Source organism: Vipera berus (assembly GCF_964194415.1).
Source record: "Vipera berus genome assembly, chromosome: W".
In the NCBI taxonomy this organism is placed as follows: Eukaryota; Metazoa; Chordata; class Lepidosauria; order Squamata; family Viperidae; genus Vipera; species Vipera berus.
In genome coordinates, this window is record NC_138210.1 from 55,545,352 (window position 1) to 55,559,733 (window position 14,382).

Sequence of the window (14,382 nt, forward strand, 5' to 3'; positions counted from 1 at the left end):
TGCTAAGCTAAACAGTGGTGACTCATTTGAACTTCATGACTGAGTAGGAATTTGAACCTGGGGATACCTAATCACAGTTACATGGTCTAACTATTATATTGCCCAAGGATTGCAAAAAAAATGTGTACTTCACGATTAGGCTGATATGCGGGATGGCCCATTTCTGTGCAAGATTGTTAACAAATGAACTATAGACTCAGCTATATAGAATACATATTATTTTCCCCTGGTGTGGGAGTTGTCCATTCTACTCCCATATTCAGGATGGAACTTTGTAGGGCCATTTGTTTCCAGAGTGGCTTTTACCCGCTTTCCCTCAACCCTAATTTGTTTTTTTTTGTCCAGATAGTTGCCTTCTTGCGTAAGAAGGATGACTTTGTCAATCTGCTGCTACATCACATTGGTACCTCAGCCATCATGGACCTCCTGCTGCGACTCCTAACCTGTGTAGAGCAATCACAGCTCAGGCAAGATGTATTCAATGTAAGGATCCAGCTGCAGGCATTCTTGCCTACTCCCCTTTGCTTCCTTGGAAGAGCAAACAATATAGGTTTCTATACAGCCTTTGTTATTTTGGTCAGTTTGTCTAGAAATACAATAACCAGTTTTGAAATGGTATTATTTCCTTGTTCTGTGGAGATACATAATTAAGTAAAAGATCTGATGTGTTAGTCAAGCCAAACCATACTATAACTCTGTCATGCCCCAGTTTTCTTTCTTATGAGCAATAGCCATTTAAAAGACTTAAATGGATTAAATGGATTATTATAGGTATCACAATGTTCTGCTGCATCTTTGCCAAGCAAGAACCATTTCCTGCCCATCAAGGATTAGGGATAAAAGCTCTAAAGTCAGTGAATACCTTATTAACCTATTTATTCTAGAATAACCACCACTTGAATCTTCTGAAATCTTGATAATTATTTTTTACATGTATGTTCCATTTCTTTTGACCCTTTTCACTGGTCAAATGTTATTATGAAGTTGTTGTTTTTTACTGTTACACTAGTAAACATAGCTCAGTGATGGACTTTGGGGAAAAGGTGACGCATCACTGGAACTGCATTTATTTGTCCCTGAATTAGTTTCAATGTATAAGTGGGGTAGATCTGAGACATCTTTCTTTAGTCTTACCATTGTTTTCTTTTCATTATCCAAAGTGGCTTAATGAGGAAAAAATTGTGCAGAGGCTTATTGGGATGATCCACCCTTCAAAAGATGACAATGTAAGTAGCAATTACAACTATGGAGGTACCTGTTTGTATATACTTGTGTGCAGTGTTGGACATGCCGTTGGATTGCTTTCTTCTGATCGATAACAGCCAATGGAAACTAAAACAAGCAGTTGCTTTGCTGTAGTTCTGGTGCATTCAGGTGCTGTTCCAACTAGAAGAGATTTTTTTAAAAATAATAATGAAGTTGGAAGGGACCGTGGAGGTCGTCTAGTCCAGGGCTTTTCAACCAGTGGCACGGGTACCACCTGTGGTACATTGGCACCTGGCAGGTGGTACATGACCATCCTAGAAAAGTGGTAGCGGGGGAGGGGAATGAGCTGAACCGGTGGCAGCACCGCACAAGCCTGAGCAAGAAATGGCTGGAGCTGCAGGGCTGTCAGGGCTCAGCGGAAGCACCAGGATCAGCGTTTCTTCGGGGCTGTCAGGGCTCAGCGGAAACGCCAGCATCAGCGCCAGGCTCCAGCTGGAGCTCAGCACTGATCCTGGCGCTTCTGCTGAGCCCAGAAGAAACGCCGGTCAACTGGAATGTACGGTCACAGTGTCCCAGGATCATGTGAAGTGACCAAAACCTGCTGCGACCACCCAGCAGCGGGGGGAATAAAAACCAAACACCCACCCCCACCTCACCCCGGTGCCAATCCTCAACAGAAATGCTGACAAAAATGAAAACCTCAGACAGGAGGAAGAGCGCCACCGGGCGGACAGGCAGGTGTCTTGCTCGGCTGTGGCTTGGGGGTGGGGGGCACTTTTTTCAGTGCCATTTTAACTTCGAACAGTCACTAAGAGAACTGTTGTAAGTCGAAGACTACCTGTACTTCATCACTTTTTTCCTTTTTTTTTTTTTTTGGTCATCACATTTTTGACACCTTGCTAGGTGTCATTTTTGACACCTTGCAAGGTACTGGTGGTACTCGGATGTTGCCATATCCTAAAAGTGGTGCAATGGGTGAAAAGGTTGAAAAGCCCGGTTCTAGTCCAACCCCCTGCTCAGGCAGGAAACCCTATACCATTTCAGACAAATGGCTGTCCGATCTCTTCTTAAAAACTTCCAGTGTTGGAGCATTCACAGCTTCTGGAGGCAGGTTGTTCCACTGGTTAATTGTTCTAACTGTCAGGAAGTTTCTCCTTAGTTCTAGGTTGCTTCTCTCCTTGACTATTTTCCATCCGTTGCTTCTTGTCCTGCCTTCGGGTGCTTTGGAGAATAGCTTGACTGCCTCTTTTTTGTGGCAGCCCCTGAGATACTGGAACACTGCTATTGTTGTGACTCAGGGCCAGCCGGTGGGTCCGGCAGCCGGCTCAGATGTATCGGATGACTCAGATGAGGGGGAGGAGGAGGGTGTGGAAGACGAACCGGCTGATGATGGCTTGGAGGCTTCGCAGAGCCCTCAGCCGGGGCCCTCTTCTCAGCTGCGTGAGCCCGATAGTGCGGAGGATGATGACCCACAGCTGGCCCTGTTCAAGGACGCCCGACGCAGGAGGCAGTCGAGCAGGAACAAACAAAGAAAGGCTGTGGGACTCCTCGGGAGGAGGCACAGGGAGACCACGCCCTGAACTCTAAATAAAAGGAGTGTTTGGGGAGGGGCTGGTTGCTGAAAGCAACCCTTCCGCTTGAGGATTCAAGTTCCTGTGTTTCTTGTTCTGTTGTTTTGCTTGTGAATTAAACTTGGCAGACGCTTTGCAGCCTCAGACGCTCTCCAGTCTCTACTGCTTGAACAGGGGTTTGCCTTATTACAAGGCCGGTAGTTGGCTGGTTCAGAACAGCTATCATGTCCCCCCTCGTCCTTCTCTTCATTAAACTAGGTAAAGGTAGTGCTAGTCGTTTCCGACTCTAGGGGCCGGTGCTCATCTCCGTTTCAGAGCCGAAAAGCCAGCGCTTGTCCGAAGACATCTCCGTGGTCATGTGGCCAGCATGACTAGACGCCAAAGGCGCACGGAACGCTGTTACCTTCCCACCGTAGTGGTCCCTATTTTTCTACTTGCATTTTTACGTGCTTTCGAAATGCTAGGTTGGCAGAAGCTGGGACGAGTAACAGGCGCTCACTCTGTTACACGGCACTCGGGATTCGACCCGCCAAACTGCCGACCATCTGATCAACAAGCTCAGCGTCCTAACCCACTGAGCCACTGCGTCCCTCTTCATTAAACTAGACATACCTAATTACAGCAACCGTTCCTTATATGTTTTAGCCTCCAGTCCCCTGATCCTCTTTGTTGCTCTTCTCTGCCTTCTTTCTAGATGTTTCTTTTTTTTACATCTGGGCGACCAAAACTGGATGGAGTATTCCATTATGCTTTTATCTTTATAAAGCTTCTTTTTTTTCTCATTCCCTCTTCCCAGCAACATTCCAATGCTTCGCAATCTTTATGTGACATTATCCGGCTGAGCCGTGAACAGATGATCCAAATCCAGGATAGTCCTGAGCCGGACCAGTTACTGGCCACGCTTGAGAAGTGAGTGCTAAGCACCGGCAGCAGGGAACAAAAGAGGCACCATTGCCCTTAGGTTAGAAATAAGCGTCACTCTCTAACGCTGAAATGAATTTGAAAGAGGAAATGCCTGTTTTATCAAAAATCCACCTCATTTTTTTTTAATATGACTGCTGTCTATATAGTACTAAGCTCTTGTGGTCGTGACCTTTGATTGGGCGAAACGGTGCGTCGTAGGGCAACGGTTTTTGAGCCAGGATACCTTGAATAGGCTAATGTGCAGAGTATGTCCAAAATGTCCAGAAGCCTTGGTGGAGCAGTGGGCTAATGCCTCCTTAAGTAACACCAGCTGCCTGCAATTAGTGCAGGTTCGCATCCCACCAGGCTCAAGGTTGACTCAGCCTTCCATCCTTCCGAGGTAGGTAAAATGAGGACCCAGATTGTTGGGGGCAATAAGCTGACTTTGTAATAATGCCGCTTGGGGGGGGTGTGTGAAAGCCCTAATAAGCAGGCATGTGCATAGAATGAAGGCTATTGCTAAGCACATTGATTTGTGCTTCTTAGATTGTAAGCCGCCCTGAGTCTTCGGAGAAGGGCGGGATATAAATGGGATTAAAAAAAAATCCTGGAGCCCTGGCTCCCGAGGGAATGTAATTTGGGAAAGTTGTGGCTGTTTCGATGCTCCTGTACTACTACTACTACTACTACTACTACTACTACTACTACTACTACTATTACTACTACTAGTACTGAAGTCATATGATCTTCATTTTTAACTTTCTCACAATCCCTTGCTTCTTCCCCCACCCAGCAGCGGTCACTTACTTACCTGCCTGCCTGCTGGGAGGGGAAGGGAAGGGAAGATTTCCCATGCTCCCTGCCAGATTCCCTGAAAAAAAAACTTAATGGAGAAGCAGGCAGGAAGTCAGAAGTTGCTCCTGCTCCCACTTCTTTTTTTTTTTTGCCCTTGATCGTTCTGTTTCTCTGTTTAGGTAATTATTAAGGAAATCTCTCTGAAATGATTACCCAACAATGCACAGGTTGCCTAGTTTCAATTGTAAGCGAAAGAGGGAACCTCTTTTCGGTGGTCTGCCTCCTTTTTTGAGTTTGTTTATTTATTTATTTGATTGATTTTATATACCGCCCTATTCCCAAAGGACTCAGGGCGGTTTACAGGGCGAATTAAAACAATACAAATAAATACAATTAAAATAGAATTAAATTAAGACTAGCCCACAATTAAAACAAATTAAAGTTTAAAATTTAAAGTTAAATTAAAACCCTCTCAGTCCAGGCCAGCAAGATCAAATAACCAAGTTTTCAGGTCCCAGCGAAACGAGCGAAGGTCCGGGGCAGTCCGAAGTTTCAGCGGCAGTTCATTCCACAGGGCAGGCGCGCCCACAGAGAATGCCCTCCCCCTTGGAATCACCCGCCGGCATTCCCTAACCGGCGGTACCCTAAGGAGGCCCTCCCTGTGGGAGCGCACAGGACGATGGGAGGCTGATGCTGGCAGCAGGTGCTCCCTGAGATAATCTGGACCCATGCCATTTTGGGCTTTATAGGTCATCACCAGCACCTTGAATCTCACCCGGAGGGCAACTGGAAGCCAATGCAGCTCGCGGAGAAGAGGTGTTACATGAGAGTATCGGGAAACTCCCATTACTACTCACGTGGCTGCATTCTGCACCAGCTGAAGCCTCCGATTGGTCCTCAAGGGCAGCCCCATGTAGAGAGCGTTGCAGTACTCTAACCGGGAGGTCACGAGCGCATGAGTGACTGTGCGTAGGGCATCTCGGTCCAAATAGGGGCACACCAGGAGAACCTGGGCAAAAGCCCCCCTGGTCACGGTTCAAGGCTGTAATGGGGCTGAGCAGTCAGTTTTATCTTTCACTGGGTTGCTAGGGCTTCAGTCCCCAAAGCGGACAGAGTCTACACAACTAGATTTGATTTAATTTAATGGTATTCCATTAAATATAGTTAATACGATTACCTCCCCTGTATTTAATAACTTCCCCCTTCTGTCACATTAACACTTTTAGCTTATTGGCAACTGCATGAAGGACTGGGAATTATACACAAGGCTTTTTTTAAAAAACAACACATGTGGTATATTCAGGCTTTGAACTAACTCAGAAGAGTTCAATACCATTGTATTTGTCAAATGAAAACTGAGTGGTGTTGCTTTACTCAGCCAGTGTCATTTCTTAATGAAATGTTCCCTGCTTTGTTTTTTTGACTCTGTGTGATGTGCCCCTCTGGTGTTCTTAAAATGCCTCCACTGGCATAAAAATGCAACATATCTTGCTCTTATACTGACAGGCCCCAGCAGCTGGCTTCCATGTTTGGCTGTTAATATTCGAGATCTCTCCTTAAAAGTTCCTGGTTTCTTTAATGTACTTGAAAAACACTGCTCACCTTCTGAGATAATGAAGCAAGCTATATAGAACAATGTCAAATGTTAATAAAGGGCAGAAATAGTCAAAATTACATGAAATAATCAGATGCAACAAATTTAATAAATACTGTGAGTTTAAAAATGGTTAATGCTAGAGAAATGGATTTTGTAGTTGGTCTGGTGGCAAAAAAGAGAGAGAGAGAGAGAGAGAGAGAGAGAGAGAATGGTGCTAGGTCAAGCTTCAACAGGAACATGTTTTCATAATTATGACATAGCAATTTCATCACATAATACCCCGAGAAATGTCTTGAAGAAGCTTTCCCCAGCCCATTAAAGCTTGGCTTGAAATTAAACCTTCAGAGTCATTCTGCAGTTTTGGAGGACTTGTATTGCTGAATGACCCTCCAAAATTCTTTGCTTCATATCTCTCAATAAAAAAGTACCATTTGGAACATTATAGAGCAGCTAAGTGCACAGCCTTTTTTCAAGTTGAAGCTCATATATGGCTTTTTACTGGCCACATTCCAAAGAGGGAGTAAAATTAGGCTAAAGAAAGGGACAAGGCCAAGACAAAAGCTAGATTTAAAGCAACTAATTTTCACAAATTATGTTCAGTTAATTAGATCCATTCCCCTATATTTAAAAATGTCAGATTAGCAGCAAGACACAACAAAGCTTTAATTATAGGGCAGTGCTGCAAGCTTCTAGTTTGTTAGCCTTTTGAGTATGCCTGGGAGGGGGAGCACGGCTGGGGGGGGGAAGAGAGATGAGTGTCAGTTACCAGGAATATCATTTGACAGGATCAGCAGACCTTTTCCCATTAGATTTTTCCTTTGCTTACAGTTACGCTCAAGTATAAAGGATCTGCACAGAATACTGTTTCAGAATCTTGAAGCTCAAAAGGGTTTGAAGGTCCTCCCCTTAATTGTGAAAGTTCATGTTGCTGCATAGTTCAGAGTCAGATCCAAGGATTACTAGTTGACTGCTCTCTCTTGAGCTTCCTCTATTTATTTATTTTTTTTTTTGGGGGGGGGGAGGAATGAATTCCTAAGTTAAAAAAAAATCTCATTTTTGTTCCTTTTTTATTCTCCCTCTTTTTATGGGGTATGCCTATGTCATTGTGGCATATCCAAAGATGAAAAATTAAATAGCCAGGTCTAAGCTCATGGGACAATCTAGTAAAAGCAATTTCCATTCCCCTGCATCCAGACAGGAGACAATTGAGCAGCTGCTAAGCAATATGCTGGATGGAGAACAGAACGAATCTGTCATAGTCAATGGGATCCAGGTCTTGCTGACCCTGCTGGAACCACGAAGACCCAGGTATGCAGCAAACGAGGACTGAGAGCAACAAAATACTTGTTACGTTCGGGGGAGCAATTAACAGAATTGTATGAAATATTTCTCAGCAAATGTATACAGTTTGTAGCAGTGTTGTATCCTGACTGTCACGTTTTTTCATTTTAAAAACTATTACTACTAATATCTGGTGATTACTATCAGCAGAAATCCTCTGACGGTACCTTGCGAAGACTGTAGTAACTGGAATAGGGCTCTACAAACAACCTTGACTTTAGAGTTAGGGCAGTGGTGCTGAACCTTTTGGAGACTGAGTGCCCAAACTGCAACCCAAATCCCACTTATGTATTGTCAGGTGCCGGGTGGTCGTGGCCCACTGACTAGGCGTGGCCCATTGGGTGGGTGTGGCCCATTGGGTGGGCGTGGCTGCGGTGGTAACGGCAGACTGGGTGGGACTAAAGTTCAATCAATTCCAACTTTGCGAGATCTTTTTTTCCCCCGCGAGAAGTTGTGATTGATTGATTGAACTTTTTTCTTTTTTCTTTTTGCCCACGGCGGCGGAGGCCTAAAGCAAAAAAGTTTTATAAAACCCAGCTGAAGGCCTAGGACTGGGCCGACGGTGTGCGTGCCCACAGGGAGGGCTCTGTGTGCCACCTGTGGCACCCATGCCATAGGTTCGCCACCACGGAGTTAGGGCCTTAGTTATTCTGGTATTTTCCCTTCAAGGAGACTCTCGAACAGGAGGGCAGAATAGCTCCCTTGGTGCATTTGATTTGCATCAAAGAGTTTAAATTTCCTTAGCCAGAGAGGTGGACTGGTGAGAGTGCATCCCTGTAACGTGTGCCTCCTTTGATCCTTCCTTGCAGGAGCGACTTGGGTGGCATAGGGGGCTTTTATTGCAACCTGGAGGGGCAGATGGAGATGACTGGTCCCAACTGTGAAGTGGCTTCCAGCCAGGCCAGTTTGGGCACTCTGCATGCCATCAAACAGCGTCTCAGGGAGCTTCATCGGCTGCTCCTTGATCCACCAAAGGTTAGTAGGCGTGCGTGTGTATAGGCCAGATCAGAGGACAATTGAAACAGCAGGGAAGGAAGTAGCAGTGCCAATGGCCTTTGAAGCGTTCCAGACTGTTGGTTTGCAGAACCAACATTTATGGAACCTCCAGTGCATTAACACAGAAAAGGACTACACAGCGCAAGGGGCTGGGGAGTTTAGTTTCCTCAAGACATTTGAGAATACAGGCCTGGGAATTAGTAAATTTAGCGCTTGCCATACGAAAGGAACATCTGGCCAAGCAATGAAAAATGCTGGAAATGGATTTTTTATCTTTAAAAATAAAAATAAAAAAAATCCGTATATATGTTCTTAGGGTAGAGTTATTAGTTTGGAGATAGGGAGAAACGTTGAAAGTTAGCGGTGGAGCTGGAATTCTTTAAAGGTGGGGGGAGCAAGATTTTAAATTGTGCAAGGCTCCTCTGTTTTACATCTTAATTGCCCCTGCCTGTTTTTTCCAAGAGAAGAATTTTGGCCTCCTCCCCTCAAGCTTTGGAACATTAGGGATGGGGAGGGGGTGGTGGCTCTAGATGTGAAATGTTGGTTTAAAAAAATAAACTTTTCTTCTAACAGAAAGAAGCCCTGCAGACTACCTGGGGGGTCCTGGACCCCCCTTTAGGAAACACTCGTCTGCATGTAGTGAAGCTGCTGGCCAGCTCATTGGGTACAAACAACACAGCACTGCAAGATGAGATCATTGAACTTGGGGCCCTTGACACTATGTTGGTGAGTATCAATACTGCCTCTGTTTGCTGGGATTTCTCTCTGATCTGTGGGCGAAGCATTTGGCTGCGTCTTAAAAGCTACAGTGCAGTAGTATCTATCAGTAGCTTGCTACGCTCTTCCTTTGTGAGCAGGAGGCAAAAGGGAAAAGGTGTGTAACATTTTGTAGCTTAAGGGTCATGCTTGGCTTGCAAGTGACATTTCAGGACTCATACAGAAAAATGAGCCAGCTTAGAATCGGTCCCAGTACCGACAACCACTCATTCAACAACTCTTCAAAGTTAACGAAAGCAGTGAAAAATTGAGACAACTGGTTCTCAAAGTTGCAATCATTGCAACATGCTCACAGTCACTTGATTGTGATTTAGTCACTTGGCAACTGGCACATGTTGGATGGTTGCAGCGGCCCACAATCATACGGTCCCTATTCGTGACTCTCACAGCCGGCTTCAGTGGGGAGGCAGCAGGAAGTAGCAAAGAGCTTCCTTCTCAGTTTTATTTTTTGAGTAGGAATCCTGAGTCCAAGCATCTCCCTAGATTGCACCTAAGTTCTGATAGGTAGGAAGGTTGGTAGGTAGGTCTGCCTGCCTGTCTGTCTTGTCTGTCTGTCTCTATCTGTCTGTCTGCCTGCCTGTCTTGTCTGTCTGTCTGTCTGTCTGTCTGTCTGTCTGTCTCTATCTATCTATCTATCTACCTACCTACCTACCTACCTACCTATATCTACCTACCTACCTACAGTAGTGGCCAAAATTGTGGAAGCCTTTTGGGAAAAGTGTACAGTAGAAATGCCACCTTTGGTTAAGTTTCCACCAATTTTTCTTCTAATTTCTTTATAACTGTAGCCTTGTTCACATAATAATACTATTTTACATCGCTTTCTGGGCAACCAGTCAACTCTTTGCACCCAACCAACTTGATAGCGATCACTGACAAATGTCGTCCTCTCAGCTTCAATACATGACATCAATAACTGTGATCTGATTGGCTCATTGCCAAAACCAGATGACACCTTATTGGCTACAATCAGATGAGGGAAAGCAACCTGATATCAACCTAAGCGAGTTGTGCATCCTTTTTCTGGTTATTTGGCTATAACTTTTCATAGAATACAGTACAGATAATTAAACTTCATTACATTACATTCTTGATTAAATTATTTTTCCATTGAGATATAATTCTATGGTAATACTACTACAAAAAAGTGGTGTTATTAGCTATCAAACCTCAAAAATATACTTTCCCCAAAAGGTTTCCACCATTTTGGCCACTACTGTGTCTGTCTGTCTGTCTTTTCAGGATCCTGTGGTTCCCAAATCCACAGTTTTTCAGTCTTCCTAGGTAGAACCTCAGCCTCTTTAACCTCACAAATACAATATCTAGACACTAAGTCAGTACTCCAGCAGCATCATTTGGGCAACCAGGAGCTAAAATAAACAGTTGGATATCATCAACTTACTGTTGATACCTAAACCCATATGGCTGGATTTTTGTAATGCATTTTTTAAAAATATACAGCATCAGAAGCATTTTTTTTAAAAAAAATAGTTGTAATATATACCCATCCAACAGATTATCTAATTGCTAAAATAATATTGCCTAAGACAGCAAAAGAGAGACAGCAAGCCAATTTGACTAATGGTTAAAGTGTTGGCCTAGGAATCAGGAGACTCTGAGTTCTAGTCCTTAGGCATGAAAAACCATCTGGGTGACTTTGGGCCAGGCACACACACACACAGCCCACCTCGTAGGTTTGTTTTTGTGGGAAAAATAGGAGGAAGAAAGAATATTGGTATGTTTGCCTTCTTGAATTGTATGTGAAAAAAATGGGTTTAAAAAAACCTTTTAAAAAAGCCAAACCAAAATAACTATCTTAAAAGGTAAAGGTAAATGTTCCCTCGCACATGCGTGCTAGTCGCTTCCGACTCTAGGGGCCGGTGCTCATCTCCGTTTCAAAGCCGAAGAGCCAGCGCTTGTCCGAGGACGTCTCCGTGGTCATGTGGCCGGCATGACTAGACGCCAAAGGCGCACGGAACGCCGTTACCTTCCCACCGTAGTAGTCCCTATTTTTCTACTTGCATTTTTACGTGCTTTCGAACTGCTAGGTTGGCAGAAGCTGGGACGAGTAACAGGCGCTCACTCTGCTACATGGCACTCGGGAATCGACCTGCCAAACTGCCAACCTTCTGATTGACAAGCTCAGCGTCCTAACCCACTGAGCCACCGCGTCCCTATTGAACTATCTTAAGAACAACATATTAATATAAATCTCCAAAATGTATATTTGATAAGGGAAAAAAAATCAAATTATGCATATATTTGTCTATATGTTTCTGATACGGCTACATAATCAGTTATATTTCAGGAGCTGCCTCCGTTAAAACTAAGAGCATCTCTTGGAAACTGCTACGTTTCTGGACCATATTGTGTACCCACGTTACAAGATAATTTAAAACTGCATCACGGCTCAATAAAAAATACAAACCAGGGAATACATACACCTACCATGTTTTCCCAAAAATAAGACCTACCCCATTAATAAGCCCTAGCTTGATTTTTTGGGGGTGGGCCTAATATAAGCCCTATCCCCAAAGTAAGCCCTGGTTTTGGGGTGAGGTGCATGCCTAAAAATCAAGTTGGGGGAGGTGGAGCTGTCCCACCCGCCCCGTATCCGCTTAACCGTTGCAGCCAGGCCTCCCATGAATTGACCTCTAACATTGGGCACTTCTTCTGCAGCCCATGAATCGACACCTAACATTGGCCACTTCTTCTGCGGCCTTCAGGAAATGCCTCTGCAGCTGAGAATGGCGCTCTGGATTGATGCGCACAGCGCCCCCTGGCCTGCATTTCACCCTCAGAGGCCTTCCAGAAAGGCCTCTGAAGCCAAGAACCGAGCTATCCAGAGCTCCATTCTCACTTGCAGAGGCATTTCCTGAAGGCCTCTGACAGCAAAATGGAGGCTGGGGGCGACGCGTGTGAGCAGCGATGAGTGGCAGCAGAAGAAGTGGGCCAGCTAGGCAGGGCTGCCAGTGCCGTTGCTACGAGGTGAGACTGTGGAAAAGTCACCCCCTCAAAAAACAAGACCTGGTGCCTCTCTTGGAGGCAAAAACAAAAAAAACACCCGGCCTTATTTTCTGGGAAACACGGTATTGCCAGTGCTCCGTGCTATACCGTGTCTGAGGGAAAATCTGGTGCTACAGTCATTGGGAGTATTGGTTGAAAGGCATAAGTAAAGGCCCGCTATTCTATTCTTTTGTCTCTCACTGTCAGAACCTCTACTTCAAGTACACCTACAACAACTTCTTGCACGCCCAGGTGGAGGCCTGCCTTAGCAACATTTTCAGCCCCCTTGTTGGAGACGAAACGATAGAGAACCACTCGGAGCCCCGCCCAGAAAGTCCAGTCATCCAACATGTAAGTTACGTAGGGTTGTCTGTGGGGGGTCAACAACCTCCTTTTGTCGTTGACGAGAGAAGCAGCACTCTTGCTTTGATCCTGAATCCCGATGTTGGGAAATTGAAAGGAGATTAAACTGAAGGTCAAGATTATTTCAGAGACTCTGAAAAGGAACCACATACTGTAAGTACAAAGGGGAGTGAGACAACTTTGAAATAACAAGAGGAAGAGGAGGGGGTTGTGGTGTCCTTGGTGCTCTCTGAGCTTGGTTGTTGTTGTTGTTTTACAGATGTTTCATTACCCAACTAAGTAGTATCGTCAGCGATGCAAATCTCACTCCTTTCTAGCACTGATGATGTTACCTAGTTGGTAATGAAACACCTGCAAGAAAACAACCAAGCTCAGAGAGCACCAAGGACACCACAGTTCAACTCTTGAGTTACAAATATTCTTCTTCTGTTGGAGAAGTGAATGCCTGGCTTATTAACAAGCTGGAGGAGGTATCTAAGGAAGTGGTTAACAATTGGTCTCAGGAGTCTTCCTTTTTGTCTTTGGGCAGAAGCCATCACCATCACTCTCGGCTTAGACTTTTGTGTTCAACTGATGAGGCCTGCAAACTTTTCAAAATAGCCATATAAAACCCCGCTAGCCTTTTAATTGAGGTGTAGGCATTGGTGCCCTTATAATTAGCAGGTATCATCATATCAATTGTCTCATGTTTTCTCCTTGTAGTTGCTACAGAAATGTCGCTTAATCCAAAGAATTTTATCTGCCTGGGAGGAGAATGAGCAGTCTCAGTAAGTAGTTAACGGCGAAACTTTTAGTCTCCCGGTTAGATATTTCTCCTCTCTTCCTCCTCTTCCTTCAGAAAGAGTCCCAAGGGGTTCTTCCGTTATCTTGATCCTTCTTTGCTCCTTCCCTCATGCTTCAGGCCCCTGTTGCTTAAGTCTCTTCTACTCAGTGGTTTTCATGGAGGTATTTACTGGCTTCTTTTCTTTCTTCACAAAAACAGTTTGATTTGTTCTTCTCCAGAAAGAGCTGAGCTGCACTTTCCAGCATCTTTCAAATTGGCCCTGTTGGCTGGAGTTGCTGGGCGTTGGAAGGATTATCTGGAGATCCTTTTCTTTTCCCTGCATGCAGACCAATCGGAATAGCTTCGACTTACGAGCTCCGTAGAAGCACTAAAGTCTCCTTCCCTCTTGTCGTTTGTTTAATTTCTTCTTTTTCAAACTGTGTGCAAGTCGTAGCCCCAGCCACCCCCAGCCTCCATTCTCTCTTGTCATCTCCTACAGATTGGACGGGGGAAGACGCAAGGGCTACATGGGGCACCTCACCCGGATTGCCAATGCCTTAGCTCAAGGTTCTGAGAAGTGGCCTCATTCAAATTTCATCAAGCAGCTCTTACAAGGTAATGCGAGGGGCAGCTTCAGGGAGTGAAGATTATGTATGTCTCTCGTTCAGGATTGGCTAAAGCCAGGGGTAGGCAACCTTGGCTCTTTTAATGACTCGTGGACTTCAACTCCCAGAATTCCTGAGCCAGCATGGCTCAGCATGGAAACCTTTCCCTTCCCCTCAGCGTGGCTGGCTCAGGAATTCTGGGAGTTGAAGTCCATGAGTCATAAAAGAGGCCAAGGTTGCCTACCCCTGGGCTAAAGTATCTTTTTAGCTGCTGAAACTAGCCGTTTTTTGGAAACTGTATAGGAGTTTGTTTCCTGTCTTTTAGGAGACGAAAAATATGGGTTGCCATTGAATATTTGAGGTGTGTCGGGCAGGGAAATAAGATCTACTGCTAAAAGAGGATATTTTTAGCTAAGGTAGAGACACGAATAGGCCAAAATAGGGTTAATATCCTGTGCT

At 44.9% G+C, this 14,382-nt stretch overlaps 1 protein-coding gene across 5 annotated transcripts in view; it reads left to right on the forward strand.

The window, feature by feature from the left end:
- The window catches only part of LOC308676226 (serine/threonine-protein phosphatase 6 regulatory subunit 1-like), a gene marked incomplete at its 3' end in the record, with an annotated part of 71,314 nt that overhangs the window by 28,407 nt on the left and 28,525 nt on the right, over positions 1–14,382 (forward strand). For 4 of the 5 annotated variants that reach the window (XM_081342028.1, XM_081342029.1, XM_081342030.1 and 1 more), the window contains 9 exons: positions 346–483; positions 1,161–1,226; positions 3,574–3,686; positions 7,267–7,380; positions 8,223–8,388; positions 8,983–9,135; positions 12,400–12,543; positions 13,258–13,322; positions 13,818–13,933. In XM_081342028.1, coding sequence (XP_081198154.1) covers positions 346–483; positions 1,161–1,226; positions 3,574–3,686; positions 7,267–7,380; positions 8,223–8,388; positions 8,983–9,135; positions 12,400–12,543; positions 13,258–13,322; positions 13,818–13,933 — 1,075 coding nt within the window. The remainder of the gene's footprint in view (positions 1–345; positions 484–1,160; positions 1,227–3,573; positions 3,687–7,266; positions 7,381–8,222; positions 8,389–8,982; positions 9,136–12,399; positions 12,544–13,257; positions 13,323–13,817; positions 13,934–14,382) is intronic. The other variant, XM_081342032.1, reaches the window with a different exon arrangement.